At 34.7% G+C, this 18,120-nt stretch overlaps 1 protein-coding gene across 1 annotated transcript in view; it reads left to right on the plus strand.

The window, feature by feature from the left end:
- Window positions 1–16,061, plus strand: part of Dp1 (satellite-binding protein 1 Dp1) — a 286,820-nt gene extending 270,759 nt beyond the window's left edge. The window contains exons 21-23 of the mRNA XM_090390658.1: window positions 4,118–4,333; window positions 13,791–14,009; window positions 14,906–16,061. Of these exons, the coding sequence (XP_090246784.1) occupies window positions 4,118–4,333; window positions 13,791–14,009; window positions 14,906–15,121 (651 nt within the window). The 3' untranslated portion in view covers window positions 15,122–16,061. The remainder of the gene's footprint in view (window positions 1–4,117; window positions 4,334–13,790; window positions 14,010–14,905) is intronic.
- The last annotated feature ends 2,059 nt before the right edge of the window (window positions 16,062–18,120 follow it).

The raw sequence follows: 18,120 nt of genomic DNA on the forward strand, positions 1-18,120 counted from the left end.
GGAATACTCAAGTCATCTTCTCCATGATTAATGACTAATCCGGCTTTAACGTCAAATTCTATGCAGATAATATTCTGGAATGCAAACGGTCTCAACAGCAAAATTTTGGAATTACAGGAGCTTACAGATCATTTGCAAATTGATATTCTCCTCATTAACGAGACACACCTACGTCCCTACGATAATCCCAAACTCAGAAACTACTCGTTACTTAGAAATGACAGACTAAATGCCAGAGGTGGAGGCACTGCCATCTTTGTCAGAAGAAACATTCGCTATAATGAGACTAAGAAGATTAATACATCTAACCTCGAGGTGACAGGCATAGAAATTCTTACCAACAATGCAGGCAGCTTAAAGATGTATTCTGTATACAACCCCCCTGGCAAACCTCTACTCCCCTCTGATCTCTCTCAGCTACTAGATACTAATGAAGCAGTAATAGTAGCAGGAGACCTCAATTCCAAGCATCCTTTATGGAACAGCAAAAGCTGTAACAACAACGGAATGATCCTCTACAACTTTGCCTTGAAGAGAAATATCGTTATTGCAGGCCCGATTGAGCCAACACATTACGGAGCGACCGGCAGACCTGATGTTTTGGATATTGCTATTTTTAACAATATTTCTCATCAATTCCGACTTCAAGTAGTTGACGAGCTAAGCTCAGATCACAATCCAGTACTCTTAAGTTTAGGGGAGGAGCCTGAGCTCATTCCCAGCCAATCCCACACAAACTTTGCAAAATTCAAGTCTAAAATGAACACTATTATAGACTCAGTACCGACTATTTCCACCCGTGAAGAAATAGACGCGGCAGTCAACAATCTTGAATGTAAAATACAGGCTGGCTTATCCGCAGCTTGCTCTACTTCTACCCCAGCTCAAGTTAACTTACTTCCTGCAGAAATCCTTGCTCTGATAAGGAACAAAAATAGGCTCAGACGCCGCTATCACAACACGCTATCTCCGCAAGACCATCGAGAACTAAACAGAGCGTCCAACCTAGTCCGTTACGCTTTAAAAGATCACAGAAACCAGCAATGGGAAAGAAAACTCTGTTCTCTCAAAACTGAAGATAATTCTCTGTGGAAGTTGACTAAAGCTCTCCGTACAGATCGCTCTAACATCCAGCCTATTCACGGAGAAAGAGGTCTTGTTTACAGAGATGACGAAAAAGCAGAAGCTCTCGTTCACGCCCTGCAACTTCAGTGCCGTCCTAATTATGCACAAGCGGATCTAGTCTTCATAGAAAAAATACATCGTAGGGTACGCTCTGTGCTTCGGCGACCATGTAGCTGTGAAAATATCTGTCCTACCTCACCTAAAGAGGTCTATTCAATCATTAAGAAGCTTAGAAACAAAAAAGCCTCTGGTCCAGACGAAATTACCAACAAAACAATTAAAGCCCTCCCACACAAAGCTGTCATGCATTTGGTAGCCATTATCAATGCAATTCTGAGAATTAATTATTTCCCCTCAAGATGGAAACAAGCCGATATTTTCCTTATCCTCAAGCCTGGTAAAGCACCTCAGATGCCACAAAGCTATAGACCCATCAGTCTTCTATCATGCCTAGGAAAAATAGCAGAAAGAGTCATTCTCAACCGACTTAATGAGGAGGTGAATAAAAATAACATAATTCCGAAAGAACAATTTGGTTTCCGTACTGGACATAGCACTACACAGCAAATTCACACTGACTGAGTTCATCACTACAGGCTTTAACTGGAAACAGCACACAGGAGCTATCTTTCTAGATGTTGCAAAAGCTTTCGATATGGTCTGGCACAAAGGTCTCATCTACAAATTAATTGCAGCCAACATACCTCTTTATCTTACCAAAATTATTAACTCCTTTCTACAAGACCGTAAAATCCAGGTTAAGTTGCGTGGAATTAGATCCTCACTGAAAAAAATCACTGCTGGTGTGTCCCTCAAGGCTCGCTGCTCTCACCGCTGCTTTTTAACATCTTTGTTTCTGATGTTCCTAGCACATCACTAACAATTATAGCTAGTTATGCGGATGATATGGCTATTCTTAGCAGATCTCTCAGGCCTAATATAGCTACTCAGCGATTACAAACTGCAGCAACAAATTTAGAGGACTGGTTCAAAAAATGGAGAATATCTGTAAATGCCGATAAAAGCACTGCCATTCTATTCACAAGAAGACATGCATCTCACTTTGGAGAAGTTAAACTTTTTAACACAGCCATCCCATGGAGATCTAGTACCAAATATCTAGGCATTCAACTTGACAACCGTTTAAACTTTAACTCCCACATAGTTTATGCATGCAAAAAAGCAAACTCTGCAATTGTACAACTCTATTCTCTCCTCAATAGAAGAAGTCAAGTCAGCACTGATAACAAACTACGGATCTACAAATCAATTATCAGACCATCGTTAACTTACGGATCGCCAGCCTGGGGTCACACTTCCCCCACTAACATCAAAAAGCTACAAGTTATACAAAACAAGTGCCTCCGTATGATCTTCAACGCTCCGTGGTTTGTAAGAAATACTCTCTTACACTGAGATGCCGATATTCCAGATATTCTCACTTTCCTCCATAACAGTGCCGCTGCTTATTTTGCCAAAGCAGCTGTTCATCCAAATCAACTCATTAAAGAGTCATCTAATTATGACGAACACGATAGGTGGAAACATAAGCGCCCGAAAGCTGCTTTGCTTATCGATCCTGGTACCACCGTACAACCCTAAATAGGGTGAGCCAGGTGCTCGCTAACATTTCATACACGACCATTTCAAACAGATTAAGGGATCGAAGTCCACGGGACTGTAATCCATCAAGCCTTATCAGGTTATCAGCAGAGCTTGTAAGTATTTTACCAAAACAAGTTACCATAAGGTGTTATAACCTTATTAAATAAAAATCTCGGAGGAGATATAGATGTAGAAAGTATTTTTAACTTGTGTATAGTTATGTTAAAGATACCAAGCAATTTTAAACCTGGTTTCACTCCATTTTTTCCAAGTAAGCAAACAGACAAAATGTCAAGTTTGTGCCTGCAATTTATGCAAGACTAGCTGATCCCACAGGTAGTGCAAGACCAAGGCAACCTGGTTGCCTTGGTCTTGCACTACCTGTGGGATCAGCTAGTCTTGCATAAATTGCAGGCACAAACTTGACATTTTGTCTGTTTGCTTACTTGGAAAAAATGGAGTGAAACCAGGTTTAAAATTGCTTGGTATCTTTAACATAACTATACACAAGTTAAAAATACTTTCTACATCTTAATGAAATCATGTATCAGAAATTTTCATAATGGTTCAAAGTAAATCTAATTTCATTCAACATTTTACATAATTTTGCATTTTATATACTAACTTGAATATAATCAGATATTTAAAAGCTTGAAATTTTTTATGTTTTTGATATTTATTTTGTGAAAGAGAGAATGATGTAGATGATTGCATGAAACAAGCCCATAATGCTATTAAGCAGTTGAATGGTGTACTGTGGAGTTGATTTAACAGGAAACCAAGATGATACACCAAATGATAGTAGTGTTTGTAGGGATAGGGATGGACTTTGAATATGAGGAAGAGGAGTCATTTTTGGAGATATATTGCTCACAATGGTCTGTGTATATTTTGCCTTCAAAAATTTCAGAACAAGACCATTATGGAGAGATTAAATTTGCAATAAAATGTGGTGGGATGCTTGGAACATCAATTTTTACAGGTTCAATGGATGTCCCAGAAGAGACAGTCCAAGAGAAAGTAATAAATTGGTCACCACTAGGAAGATTGAAGACAGGATGACTCGACTTATATGGAGAGGAATTGATACAAGCCAGAGTTTCATTGTGAACGGGCATTCCAGAAGGCTTTGACCATTCATGGAGAACGGTATTACAAGGCAACCACTGAGTAGCAGAACACCTTTAAAAGTAAAGTAAAAGTAAGTATATTAATTTTGTAGATAAGTAACCTCCCCCTTACTGTAGATATTTTTCTTACAAAAGATTTAAAGACATTCCAAAATAAGAGTTGAAAAGCATTATTCCTAAGCAATAAGAGAATATATATATATTATCTGATAAGAGATTTCTAATAATTGAAATTAAGTTCTGTTTTAATCTTGTAGTTACTGAGAAGTTTCAGTCTGACAGTAGAAGTTGATTCTCAGTACCATCCCAAAATAATTGGACGTAAAGGAGCAGTTATAACTAAAATTCGTAATGAGCACAAAGTCCAGATTTCCTTCCCTGATGAAAGAGATGAAAATATTATAACTATTACTGGTTATGAAGAAAATGCAAAGGCAGCTCGGGATGATATTTTGAAAATTGTTCGGGAACACGTAAGTGAGAGCTATAAAACTTCTAAATTTGCAAATGTTTTATTTTGTATGATTAATCAAAATCCAAATAGTGCTGATTTAATTACAAGGTAACCATTGAGCAGCAGAACGCCTTTAAAAGTAAAGTAAAAGTAAGTACAGTCATACCCCGAAGTTATGCGGTAGGTGGGACCAACAAAAAGCACGCAAGTCGAATTCGCATAACTTGGGTATAATTTTGCATACAAACATACAAAATATTAGTTAATTGGGACCAAAGGTTTACAAAAACACCTATGTTTTTTAAGAAATATAATCATAATTGTAGTTTTTCGTACATAAAAAAAAGAAAGTTATTTCGATGTCAATGGTTTCATAAAATTTAATAGATTCGTCTGATGGCATAATGTCTTTTTCTTGTCATGCAAAATTTCTTCATAGCAAGCTAATGATTTTTTAATTCCTTGCCTTGTGGCTACAATTCATTTTTTGTTAGAATCTGTGTCCTCCAAAATCTGTAAATCTTTCTTTTATGATTGTTCTTACTGTGGATTCCTGTAGATGAAACTTCTTTGCTAGTTCACAAATTTTCATTCTGCCTTCAAAATGCTTAATAATGTTGAGTTTTGTTTCCAAAGTCAATGTTTTTCTTTTCTTGCTAGCTGTAGAAGAATCGAACTTGCTTCCTTTGGACGACATTATTATTTTTTATGTGATCAAATTTTTATCAAGAACATAACATTAAACAATCGCAAGGTTTGTAAACTATAAAAATCGTGTATGAATGGAGACTGCGCAAAACACGTCAGTGCTTGTTCACAGCATGTGTGACACTGGCGAATGCGGCTGGTGCCGGAAAGATACGACTAGTGGTGAGGCATGAAGTGGGATGGGAATACGTACATATATGAAACCTCGTAACTCCGGATTTGCATAAGTCGGGGTATGACTGTATGTTAATTTTGTAGATAAGTAAACCCCTCCCCCCCTTCATGTACCTCATCTTGGTGTGGAGGTGAACAGACTCCTCCTTTCTTCTCTTCCTCTTGCTCACACACAGCACTAGTGTCTATAGGCCTTGTGGCCTTTCAGTGTGGACCAGATATATATATATATATATATATATATATATATATAAAAATAAATATGCATGTACTGCCTTCACAATCATAGGCATCAAATAGTAACCAAAGGTTAGTCAGAAACATAATTCAATTTATGATATATCATACACATAGGGAACTTGACATGATTTAAAATACATCATGTAACATTGAATCTTCACTATATTATTGGACATTGTAAATAATCTTTAGTATGTTTGTTATTCTACATAACCATTTTATTATTATTTGAGACCTTCAGGGAGTCCAAAGACTCGTCGAGGGAGGGCATCTACTCTACAGCTCTGCTTCCACCATTCACAATCCACCAACTGACCGCAACTACACCAATGCCATCTACCACCACTACCACTAGTATTTCCACAGACAATCACAAACATCTGTGCCCACGGCGGGATTCGAACCCCGCAGCCTCTTGACTGGAGAGAGGACACGCTAACCATATCGATAATAAACATCAATTGCCAGCCAGGCCGGCAATTGATGTTTATTATCGATATGGAATAAACAAGCTGCCATTCATTCTAAAATTATATTATGTGATCATATAGCTCAGTAAATTTACTTCACATATTAACCATATAATGATAGTCATTTAAAAGCTGTATCTTTATAGTCAGTTGTTATTTTTCATTTCTCCCCTGTTTCTGGATTACATGCTGATTATGAATCAATTTATGATTGGGCTTGTAACAGAAATGAACATGCAATTCCAAGATTTATGCCATCCATCTATTCATTGGACATCATTAGATGCTGTATGGTCACTCCATTTTTGCTTCCAGTCTTGCTTGCATGAGAGATTAAACTACTAGTTCTATAGTTCTTGCAGTAGTACTTCAAATCTCCCTTCTTGTGCAGTGGTATGAAAACAAACTTCCAACCTCGAGGCGATGATCCTTTCTCCCATGGGAGAGATGATCCTCTCTCCCATGTCTTTGTAATCAATCTATGAAACACTTATCCCTTCATCCCCTGTGGTCTTAACTCTTCTGGGATTCCATCTGCAACTGGGGCCTGATTATTGTTCAGCTGTTTGATTACTCTTTCAACCACATGCCTAAGTGGAGGAGAATCCAAATTGAAATTTTCCTGGTGAGAGGACTCCTCCAAATTTTCCTTATCCTCTCTGCTGTAGTTCCTCACAGTACTCTTTCCATCTGTTTTTGGTTTCCAGTTCTCCTTTTAGTACAGCTCCATTTATGTCTTTGATGACATTCAGTTTGATTTAAACTTGTGCTTTAGGTCACAGACTAAATGAAATGTCCTTTCATAATTGTGCCTCTTCATCTGGCACTCTCTCTCTTTACATTTATTAGCATAATTTTTTTTTTTTTCTTTTCCTGCCTAATGGCTCTTCTGATTTCTCTGTGTAATCTCTTATATTCTTTGGTCCATGTTGAATCTGATATCCATGGGTCTCTTGGTCTTCTAATTGCACCTACATACTTCTTGGCTATATCCTCAACTTCTTCCACAAGCATTTCAGGTGAGTTCTCCTCCCTGGTCTCCAAAAGATCATCCACCCATGTTAATGTTGAGGATTTCTGAAGAAAAAGTTAATTAGTAAACAAAACTTTGGCTCATATTTTAATTTCTGTGAAGTTTTTTTGATAATACAGATCTATTTTATTAACATATAACTAGTTACATTTCAGTTATTCTGTTTCATTGACCAGTAACTGAGATGTAACAGAAACTCATCAGATGTAAAGCTTGCATTTTTTAGAAAGAGTTATTAATAAACTAAGGGTCTTGGACATCTCAGGCAGGGAATGAACAAGCTGCCATTCATTCTAAAATTATATTATGTGATCATATAGCTCAGTAAATTTACTTCACATATTAACCACATGTGAATATGTGCTTATTCACATATTAATACTCCTATTAACATACAGCACCTGTTAATCCTTCATGTACCTCATCATGGTGAACAGGCAATGAATATCAGAAGGGCATGAAAATCATACCTGTACCTCATTGTGGTATGAAGATGAAAGGGTGATATAGGCAAAGCATACCCGAGATGACACTTCTGGAAGTGTATACTTTCAGAAGGGCCACCCTAGATATGAAGGTTACATCAACATACCCAACCAACACAAAAGGCCATTGGGTTAACAGCTTGCTAGAGAATGTTAAACCCAATTGCTGAAAGAAACCAAAGTTTAAAAGCCTGTATGGCTATCTCAGAACTGATCCAGAATGGAATGGAAAACAAACTAAAATAGGAAATGCAGAGAATTGGTACCTAGAATGTATGATCCCTGACAGAAAAAGAATTAATTGAAGAACTTGAAAATCATACCATTGAAATTTGTACAGTATCAGAGACAAAGAAAAAAAAAAGTGAGGTATAAAGCTAACTACATATTTATATACACACAGACACACACACACACACACACTGGAGTAGAAAAACATTAAAGAGTATCTAAAGGAGTTGGAATAATGATACATAAAGATATAACAAGTAGAAAATACAATTATATATCAAGCAGAATACTACTACATGTAAACTTAAACAAAAAATAAAAGAAAACAAATAAATATTACTAGTGTATATAATAGAGGAGGGGAAGCCAAAACTAGAAATAAAAGAATTTTATGAAGATATTCAAAAATGTAATAGAAAAAAATAAATAATTAAAATAGAATAAATCTGTTACAGTTTTGTGCAAATAATGAATAAATGATGCATTCTTTGATCATAAAATACAGTGCATAAAATAACATGGGAAAATACAAGATGGTGTGGCAAAAATCTGTAATTAGTTACATTATAACTATGGAGAACTCATATCAGAAAAAGATATTGATGGAAGAGTTCTAACATCAGTAGATATAAGAAGTGATCATAAGTTAGTTGCTGGAAACTATCAAAGAATAAAACAAAACACAACATACAGAGAACAACAAAATACAGAATAGAATTACTTCAGGAAAAAAGTAAGATATATATTTTCATTTCCTAAAAAATTTAAAGTCATGTGTAACCAACGTATAAGTTTATCTACAAGAAGTAAGATACTTATACTGGAAAAGATTGTTAGATAAACTGGAAACATTAAAAGACAAAAACAAACAATAGAAGAGAAATTGACAACTTTTAAAGACATTGTACATGAAGAGAGAATAATGTATCTGTATAATAGGGGAAGCAATTAGTATTAAGAAAAAAAATTGCACAAAAACTAATCAGAGATGGACACCATGGTTTAAAGTAAAAAAAGCTTAGAGAAAGAAAAGAAATCGAATGCCCAATGTGTGAAAAATATAATACTATATGGAATAAAGTAAACAGCGAGATAAGGAAAATTAAACAGGAATATTTCAACTATCCAAAGAATTAGAACATTATTTTTATGATACTCCGAGAAGAATCTAGAGCATTATACAAATTCAAAATAAAGAACTAAATGAAAGTATAAAACTAACAAATATTGGATAAATGGAAAGATTATTTTCAAAATCTATATACAGAAATGTTATAATCAAACATGATGTTTATGAAGAGGATAACATAACTTTTGAAAAAAAAAAAAAAATACTGAACAAAAAAGAACCTAAAAATTGAAAATCAGCTGGAATAGAAAGGATAAGAAATTAACTACTAAAATATGGAGGGAAAACAATCAGTAAAAGAACTGTGATATTCTAAATACAGTATTTAAAGAAAGAAATATACCAAATGACTGGAAAGGAAAAAGACCAATACCAATCTTTAAGAAAGGAGATGGGACAAATCCAGAGAGCTACAGAGGCATAAATCTGCTCTGCACTATGTTAAAATTATGCATAAAGATAATTGATCCAATGAGCAACAAGGATTTAAGAAAAATAGATCAAATAGATACAGTATTTATAGTAAAACAAATAGAAAAATCATTAGAATACAATAAACCTCTTTACATGTTTGATTTGACTAAAGCATTATCAAATGTTTTAGTCAAAAACCTTAGTCAAAACCTTACTTAATTTAGTGATGGATTAAATAATAAAATAACAAAATGGAAAAAAAATGTGAAATACAAATTAAGAATAATTGGATATGCTGATGATATAATCTTACTAGCAGAAAATGAAGATGACCTGCAAAGATTACTAAATGTATTCAATTAATGCATTTATTATATAAATAAAAAAATATAAAGATAATGAGGGGATGGGGGGAAGTAAAACAATGACAGTTACCAAGAAACCTATAATATGCAAATTAGAAATCAAAGGGAAAATAATTGAAAAAGTTAGTAAGATAAAATATTTAGGAATATAAATAAACAGGTATGGCATCACACAAAATGAGGTACAAGAACAAGCAGTAAAAGCTAGGAGAATATCTGGATGCCTCAACAGTCTCATCTGGGAAAATAAAACATGAGCAAAGAAACAAAAATAAGAGTCTACAAAGGAGTAATCAGACCAGTACAACATATGCATCAGAAACACGTGCAGCAACTACAAAAATTAGACAAATCAATGAAATTATTGAAATGAAAATATTAAGAAAAATTGAAGGTGTAACAAAATTAGTTTGTTGATTTGAAAGTTCCTAACAAAATTAGGAACTTTCAGATCAATAAATGTAAAATACAGCCAGTAAATTATTTGATCTAAAAAGAAGTGTTCCTTTCTCCAAGAATGCAGGGATTTCTTTGTAAATTATGTATGTCTCTGCACACAAACAAAATCAAGGCTGCAAATTCCAATGTAAAAATGTATTTATAATGGCTTTTTTTTTTTTAATACTCAGTTTCCTGACATGACTAGTGAGCAGTACTATTAATCATGTCTTCAAGAATTATTTCTTTTAAGGTTACATGGTGGTCAGCATTCATAGTGAAAAATTTATGGAGCCACATGTAGTCTCCGCTTCGGATATTTTGTGTGGCAAAATAATTTTTACCTACAAAAGGAAGATATTGCCATGGGCTCACCACTCCCCCCCCCCCCCCCCCAATAGCTGACTTCTGACTTTTACAAGGAAGACTTCGAGCAACAAGCTCTAAATTCGGCTAGTCCAAAGTCTGGCTCAGATATGCTGATGATATTTCCGTCATTTGACTCCCAGTGGTGAAACATTAAATACATTCCTAAGCCACCTGAGTAAACATCACAATGTATCCAATTCACCACTAATTGAAAACGACAACTCTTCCTTTTCTAGACATGCTTGTCACACGCCTTCCCTTAGGCTGCCCCTTCTTCACTGTCTACCACAAATTTACACATACAGGCCAATACATACATAAAAATTCATACCACCATCCAACACAAAAACTAGGAGTCATCAGCACCCTCAAACACAGAGCCCTAACAATTTGCTCCAATGAACAAGATCTGAACCAAGAATTTGAAATTATTAACCAAACATTTGTAAAAATAATGGCTACAATAAAAAAAAAACAGTTCACAAGATACTCCATAAAAATGCCATTAAAAGCAAAAAAGAATACAAGAATGCCATATCCGTACCCTACATTAGGGGCATTTTGGAAAAAAAATAGATAAAATACTATTTAAATGCAACATTAAGACAAGCCTCAAACTCCTGGCAAAATTAAGATTACCACCCATGGGTTTACAAAATTCAATGTATCTGTAACCTACCTTACATAGGAGGAAACAGGACGCACCATCCCAATCAGAAAAGGTGAACACAAATGCCACATTAAATATTTCTGCTATGGTAAAACAGGGCCTATTAGACCACGCACTCCAAACATGCCACAGAATTGACTGGAAAGATATTAAGTCCCTACACCGCACCAAAACTTGGTTTGAAAGAAAATTCAAAGAAGGTGGTGAAATGCTGAAACATCATCCAAATCTGAACATAAATGATGGATTAATTATTCCAAGAATGTGGAGGACCCATCTTCAACCCATATAGCAATCATAACAATCCCAGACAGAAGAAAATCTCAACACAAAAGGACTTTAGAAATTGTTTATGTAGTTCCATTTTTTTTTTTATCAGAGGTCAGGCTAGGATAAATGATTAACAAACATTCAGATTCATTTTACTTTTGTATAGAGCAGCGTCATGTGGCTTGTATCTTGTACATATGTATGTTTTCCTGATGATGACTTCAATATAGAGGTTGAAACATCGATTGCTACTTGTTTAATGTTAAGTAAAGTAATTATTCTAACACTCGTGTTGTGTCTCCATAAATTCTTCACTATGCAAATGTCTTAAAGAACATTTGCTCATGTAAGCATGTGTAGAAATGTTTAAAATCATGAATCTTAATATTTTGTAATTATAAATAAGTAGTGATCATATTGTGAGCTTGTTTATATTCATGGTTTCAATGCTAGTCTAAAAGTATATATTTATAAATGTATATAGAAACATTCTGCATTAATATATTACAAGAGATGAGAAGGGTTTCTTTCTCATCTCTTGTATAATACATAAAGTCATAGTGGATAACCAGAAGAAAACTTCTACACAGCCAGTAACACATGCAGGGAACCAAGTGGAGCTTCTGATTCGATGTTCAATTTTGGATACCAAAAAAAAAAAAAAAATTAAGATGGGTTGACAATTTGTGACTTGATGGACCAAATTGTATTCTGTATTTGCATGAAACCACACAATTATAATGGAGAATCAGTGAAGAGTCAGAAGTAGATAATTGGGAACAGAAGTGGGGAACTGATGTGGTTCAAATTCAGAGCAGTTGTACGTTGCTCTTTCCTGTCTACGTCTTGATGTTGTCAAACCAAGACAATGACATAGTGTTACTAAAACAACAAGAAAATAGGTGAGATTCTTCTAAGCAGCTGCAAGGTGTTATATTCAAACAATAATGATCAGGAAAATGGAGTAGTTATGGTATTGAACACTAAACATGAAGATTAATCTTGAATGGCAGGTAGTATCACTTAGTGATGTGAGCAAAAATCAAAATGGGCTGAATGGGCTCAAAAATCAAAAGTCAGCTGACATATAGAAAAAGTTTATCTTTGTTGGAAATGTAAACAGCAGAGTAGGAAAGGATTACCAGACATACAGAAATGTTTTGGAAAAAATAGGAGAAAAGAGCAAAGCTATACTTCACATCCAAACTTTATTCGCTTACACTTGGATGAAGGATTAAACAAGAAGATAATGTCTTGGTAAGTTTAATTCACAGCTAATAATAATAGTAAGTACTGGATTTATGCTAAGAATATAGACTAATCATTGTTAATACCATGATCCAACTTAAAGCATGAACAAATTCTTATGTGTTGATAGCAGTGTCATCAGGTTGATTCAGATTATAAGAGTATACGAAGGATTTGAAATAGAAAGTGATTATCATTTAGTTTGGCATGATAATGAGTTTCATATCATCATCAATCTCCTGATAGGTACTGTCAAGGTTGAAGGATACTATGACAGTATTAAATGATTAAATGTAAAATATTACTAATCATGTATTAACAGTTTACTGTCATATCTAATATTTCATTGTCTAGGACAATTAGTCAAAACACTAAATTAGCTGTATACAAGACAAAGTTCAAATGAAATTTGATTTATGGATCTGAGAGTACTGAGAAAGATTAAGGAAGTGAACAGATGGCATCAGGGATAGTATCATATTAAAACGAGGATATCAGGAAAGATCTTGATACCATTAGCATTCAGGAATGTGTGTGAGCAGAGTTAATCTCAGATGTATGATCACTTAAACTGGTATTTTTTATCATAATGACAGGAAAAAGACCACGATCTAAGTGGATTGATAGCAAGATGTGCTTTGAAGACCAAAATATAAGATATAACATACGTTGAAGTCTTGACAGATAAAACACATTAATTTCGAAGAAAATTGCTGACAGGAAGTTAGTATTACATGAAAAAGTAACATCATTACTATCATAATGCCCTGCATACTCCTCAGCATACATATCCAGAATTTGGTGATGACAGAAGAGATGCTTAGGTGCCTTCTTTCAGAATTTACTATATTGAATTAGAAATGCACAAGCTGTTAATCTTTTTTTTTTTTTTTTTTTTTTCTTTTTTCTAAAAGCCTGCTAGAAATTATAAGTCAAAATGTATTTGTCTTTGTGGTCATGCCATGTCTGTCTGTATTTCATGAACATAGTAGATGTTTTATTGTTATAGTGGGTAATGACTTGATTAATTTAAGTCTGTTGGAAGAACAGTCATTCATTGCCTAAAAATTGTTTTCTCTTTTATATATGTCTAGAAATAAAAATGTACAGTTAATTTGTAATTTATTTTTTGTGATTTTTTATTGTTTATTTTTATGCTAAATTAAAATTGATTGGCTTGATCATAGTCTAAATCTCATGACTAAGAATTTTATATTATGATGTTTATTTAGGAAGAAATGTTTCGAGAAGAGGTTGAAATTGACCAGCGTGTTCATTCACGGCTCATTGGTTCTCGGGGTCGCAATATACGCAAGATCATGGATCAATATAAGGTAGAAATACGTTTTCCCCGGCCTTCAGATCCAAATCCAAAACTTGTAGTAATTAGTGGCTCAGAAGATAATGTGCAAGATGCCAAAGATTATCTCTTAAACATGGAAGAGGAATATGTAAGTATTGTTCATAATTTTTCTTATACTTATGCAGAACTTTATTAAAGTTCTGCATAAGTACTACATAAGTTTTGTCTTCTTCAGTCTTTCCCAGTTATGCACAGTTTGTCTGTAAATTTGTGTCTCAAATGAGGTGGATTTGTTTGTTGTTTTTGTTTTCTCCCTTACCAAATATCCATCTGGTGTTCGGTAAGGGAGAAAAATACTTGTCTCAGTTACCTGCTGTGTCAGCCCTCCCCCTCCCCCCAAAAAATAACCAACATTTTTTAAAATGTAATTCACATGATTGGCCACTTAATCTTCAAAGTTTAAGTCTCTTTATGTGTTCTGTAGCTATTTCTTCTGTTCTTGCAGAAGAAAGAACGTTTTTCAGAGAAGAAAACTGCCACATCTAATTAAGCCAGGTGACTTGCCCTCAGTTGAAAATTACTAATAAATGGTCTGTGTCCTAGATGGGATGTAAACAAGTTCCAAAGGACATCATTGCTTAGAGAAGCACTCTAATGCTTGAATTTGATAATTGTAGTAGAGTAGGATTATTGGAAAATGCATTTGCATTGTTATAGTACTGAATTTATGTATTGCTCTAATTATCAGTAACTTAATCAGAAAGCTGAAAAGTGCAGCAACTGCTGTTAGAATTAAATTCTCCTATCTCGTTCTTTCCCCATCTCCCACAAAAAGGGAATCGAAGACGGTTATAAATTGAGAACTTCTCAGTATGCTACGATATAAAACTTGCTCATAGGATTTTCTTAGTGCATATTTAAAATCTTGTAAATAAGTTTGTGAATAATAGTTTATTTTATATTTAATTAAAGTTGTTGCTAATTTATTCTCTGAAAAATCAAGAAGTTCACAGCATGTAAATGTTTATCTTGTGTATTTTTCAGATTCAAGATATAAGCGACAAACTTATGTTACAGTCTCCCAATCGTCTTGATTCTGATGAATACCGTCCGAGAGGAGGAGGAGAAAATAAAGGATTTGTTGTAAAGGGTGGTCCCTGGGAATCACAGCAAGCTCCTGACACCTCAAACACACAAGAATTTCCATCTTTTGGCTCAGGAGATGTGCCTAAGCCGGTCATCTGGGGTCCTCGTCGTTAAGTTTTTTAAAAATGCCAAGGCACCAAAAAAAAAGTGCTACTTTGTGATAGAGCACATAGTGCCTCTGTTTGTTTCTGGCATTTCCTCTTGGTACCACACCCCTCCCTTTAGTATGATAACTTGAAGACATTTTCTTACTTTCACAAGGACAATTATTTAGAGGAATGTGTTTGTTTTGGCCTTTTCACAATCTCCTATTGTATTATAAGTGTATAAGGTAAACTTCCAGTTGTATTATTTCCAGTTGTTGATCTGTCTCATCAGAATCATGAAGTATAACAAAGGAGCCTGCCTAAAATGCACGATAATTTTTTACTTCTACTGTTGTCTTTATTATCTCTTGATCTGTTTAAAAGTGATGTTGAAGCAAGGAATATCTAAGAATAGGTTGTATTGTTATATATTGATTAAGATTGTGAAAGGGCCAGAAGATAAAATTAATCATGCTATTAAAGAATGTTAATCAAGATTTAAAAAAAAAAAAAAAAAAAATAGTGTGAGGTTTGGCCTAATGTTACAGTTTGCTATTTGTAATTAAGATACTACTGGTAGTAACATCTCTGAGCTATGAAAATGGTTCCATGTAAATCATAAAATGATATATATTTTTAATTTAGATTAAAATTTAGAGGTGACCAGCTTCCTAGCAAATACTTTATTAGCTGGTTCCTCAACATAGACAGTTTGTCATTTGTGAATTTAAAAAAAAGTCAGCTGGCTACTAATTACTTACCAATAATGTACATAGGGTGTGGACTTGAGAGGAAAGGTATATTGTTGCATATCAAGTAGCTTCCTTTTATGATGTGGAGGGGATGTTGAACTATGCAGAATCTTCCAGACCCTCATTTTGATGGTGCCAGTCAACAGAGAAAAAAAAATAACTTTGTATATTCCTTAAATGTATTATATCTGAAAAATAAAATGAACTTTTGAAATATTTTAGTCTTATTTTATTTCTGTATATAATAACACTCCATTTGTTTTCTAGGATATTTTAGATCCAAAGTTTTATCACATTCTCTGTTTGAATTGCCAATTAATTGTATTCTAACTGATTGTGATATACAGGGTGTTCGGGATAAATTTGACATATTTATAATTAATTATATTTTTCCGTAAGTTACATGTATTAACACACACTTCTCTTCATTTAAAAGTTTGGACCCTTCTTCATTCATATACAAGATGTCAGAAAGGATGGATAGCTGGAACCCACCTGAATCATGGAAGAGAATAACTTGTATCATGATGATTCGTGCCCGCCATCAAAATAAGGATATTACGACTGCTGCCCAATGCTCCCTGAATACAGTAAAAACAATCAGGCATGAACTAGAGACTTGCAATGGTGACTACGAGGATGTAGCAAGAAGAAAGATCCCTAGCAGACGATCTGATTGCGTTCGTACAGCAGAATTCCTCGCAAATCTGCAGGAACAGGTGTTGAAGAACCCTGGCATTGGAATTCGGGCTTTGTTCGTGGAGTTGCTAACTGTAGTCAAGCCCTGGATAACAAGGGTAGCCAATGGTAGGCCGTATGTATGGCAGCAGGATTCGGCCCCTTGCCACACCTCTTGGAAAAGTCAAAAATGGTTGTCTGAAAATTTCTACGACTTCACCAGTCCAAATGTTTGGCCTCCAAACTCCCCAGACCTTAACCCCATGGATTATTTTGTATGGGGCGCAGTTGAAAAAGACACCAATCGCACTTCCAGTAATACAAAAGCCCAGTTAATGGATAAAATTAAAACAGTTTTTGCGGCCCTTCCCAGGGAGACTGTAGCATCAGCTTGTTCGAGGTTCCGAAGCAGAATTGAAGCTGTGATCGATGCTAATGGTGGTTATTTTGAGTAAATCTTGTTGATAGTATTGTAATTAACTCTGCCTGTAATGTTTTTTTGTCAATTCATTAAATTTAATAGATACAAAGAAGATTTTCTTTTTCCTTACGAAACTGTCAAATTTATCCCGAACACCCTGTATATATATATATATATATATATATATATATATATGTTAAAAATACCAAGCAATTTTAATCATATATATATATATATATATATATATATACATGATTAGCGATGAGCTGCCTTTGAAGACTTGAGTCATCAGAATTCAAGGAGAACTGGCCTACCAGTCTGGAACACCGGGGGTTGGCTGCCGTAGCTCCCCTAGTATGTATATATAAACTTCCTACAGTGTTGTCATTTAGTATGACATAAGGTTCATGCTGCTGTTGATTATATCCTAGTCCTGCCATTAGGAATGAAATCAGAATTTGTCAGGTGCTGTTTTTTCACTCTTAACATGTCTAGTGTTATGAGGGGTATGTTGAAAAGTTGTGATAATCACCATGAAGGAATTGAGGTAGAACCATGTAACTTACACATTATTCTACATATTCCTCATCAAGTGTTATATACTTGTTACAACGCTGCTGAATCATTTGCAATCCTCTGAGATAAGTCTTTCCCTTCTTGAGCAAACCAGTCATTCAGTTGCAGATAACACCATCTGTGTTAAATTTTATTTCTATAAATTTGGGAATAGGAAATAGATGGCGCCAGGTATGGGAAATAGGGTGAGTGAGGCAGACATTGAAAGCCCAAGTTATGTATTGTCTGTTGGATTTCATGTGAGCAGGTGCATTGTCCTACAAAAGCAGCACGTCTGCTCAGTTTCCTACAGCGTTTTTTCCTTGAGCACCTCCTTCAGAGCTGTTGAATAAACTGCTGCTGTAACAGTTTCACCTTCTTTGAGATACTTGGTAAGGATTAACACCATCCACATCCCAAAAGACAATGGCAAGAACCTTTCTGCTGACTTTTGGGTTTGGAACTTTGGCCATGGAGAACCTTTGTTTCTACTCCATTGACTGTTGTTTGTTCTCTGGGTCATAGTCATATATATATATATATATATCAACAGTCACAATAGCAGCCAAAAAATTTGCATCTGATTTCTCTTTGCAATGTTTTTGGCTGGTATTCGTCTAT

Source organism: Typopeltis vanoorti, chromosome 3 (assembly GCF_054136105.1).
Source record: "Typopeltis vanoorti isolate ZY-2024b chromosome 3, IOZ_Tvanoo_1.0, whole genome shotgun sequence".
Lineage (NCBI taxonomy): Eukaryota > Metazoa > Arthropoda > Arachnida > Uropygi > Thelyphonidae > Typopeltis > Typopeltis vanoorti.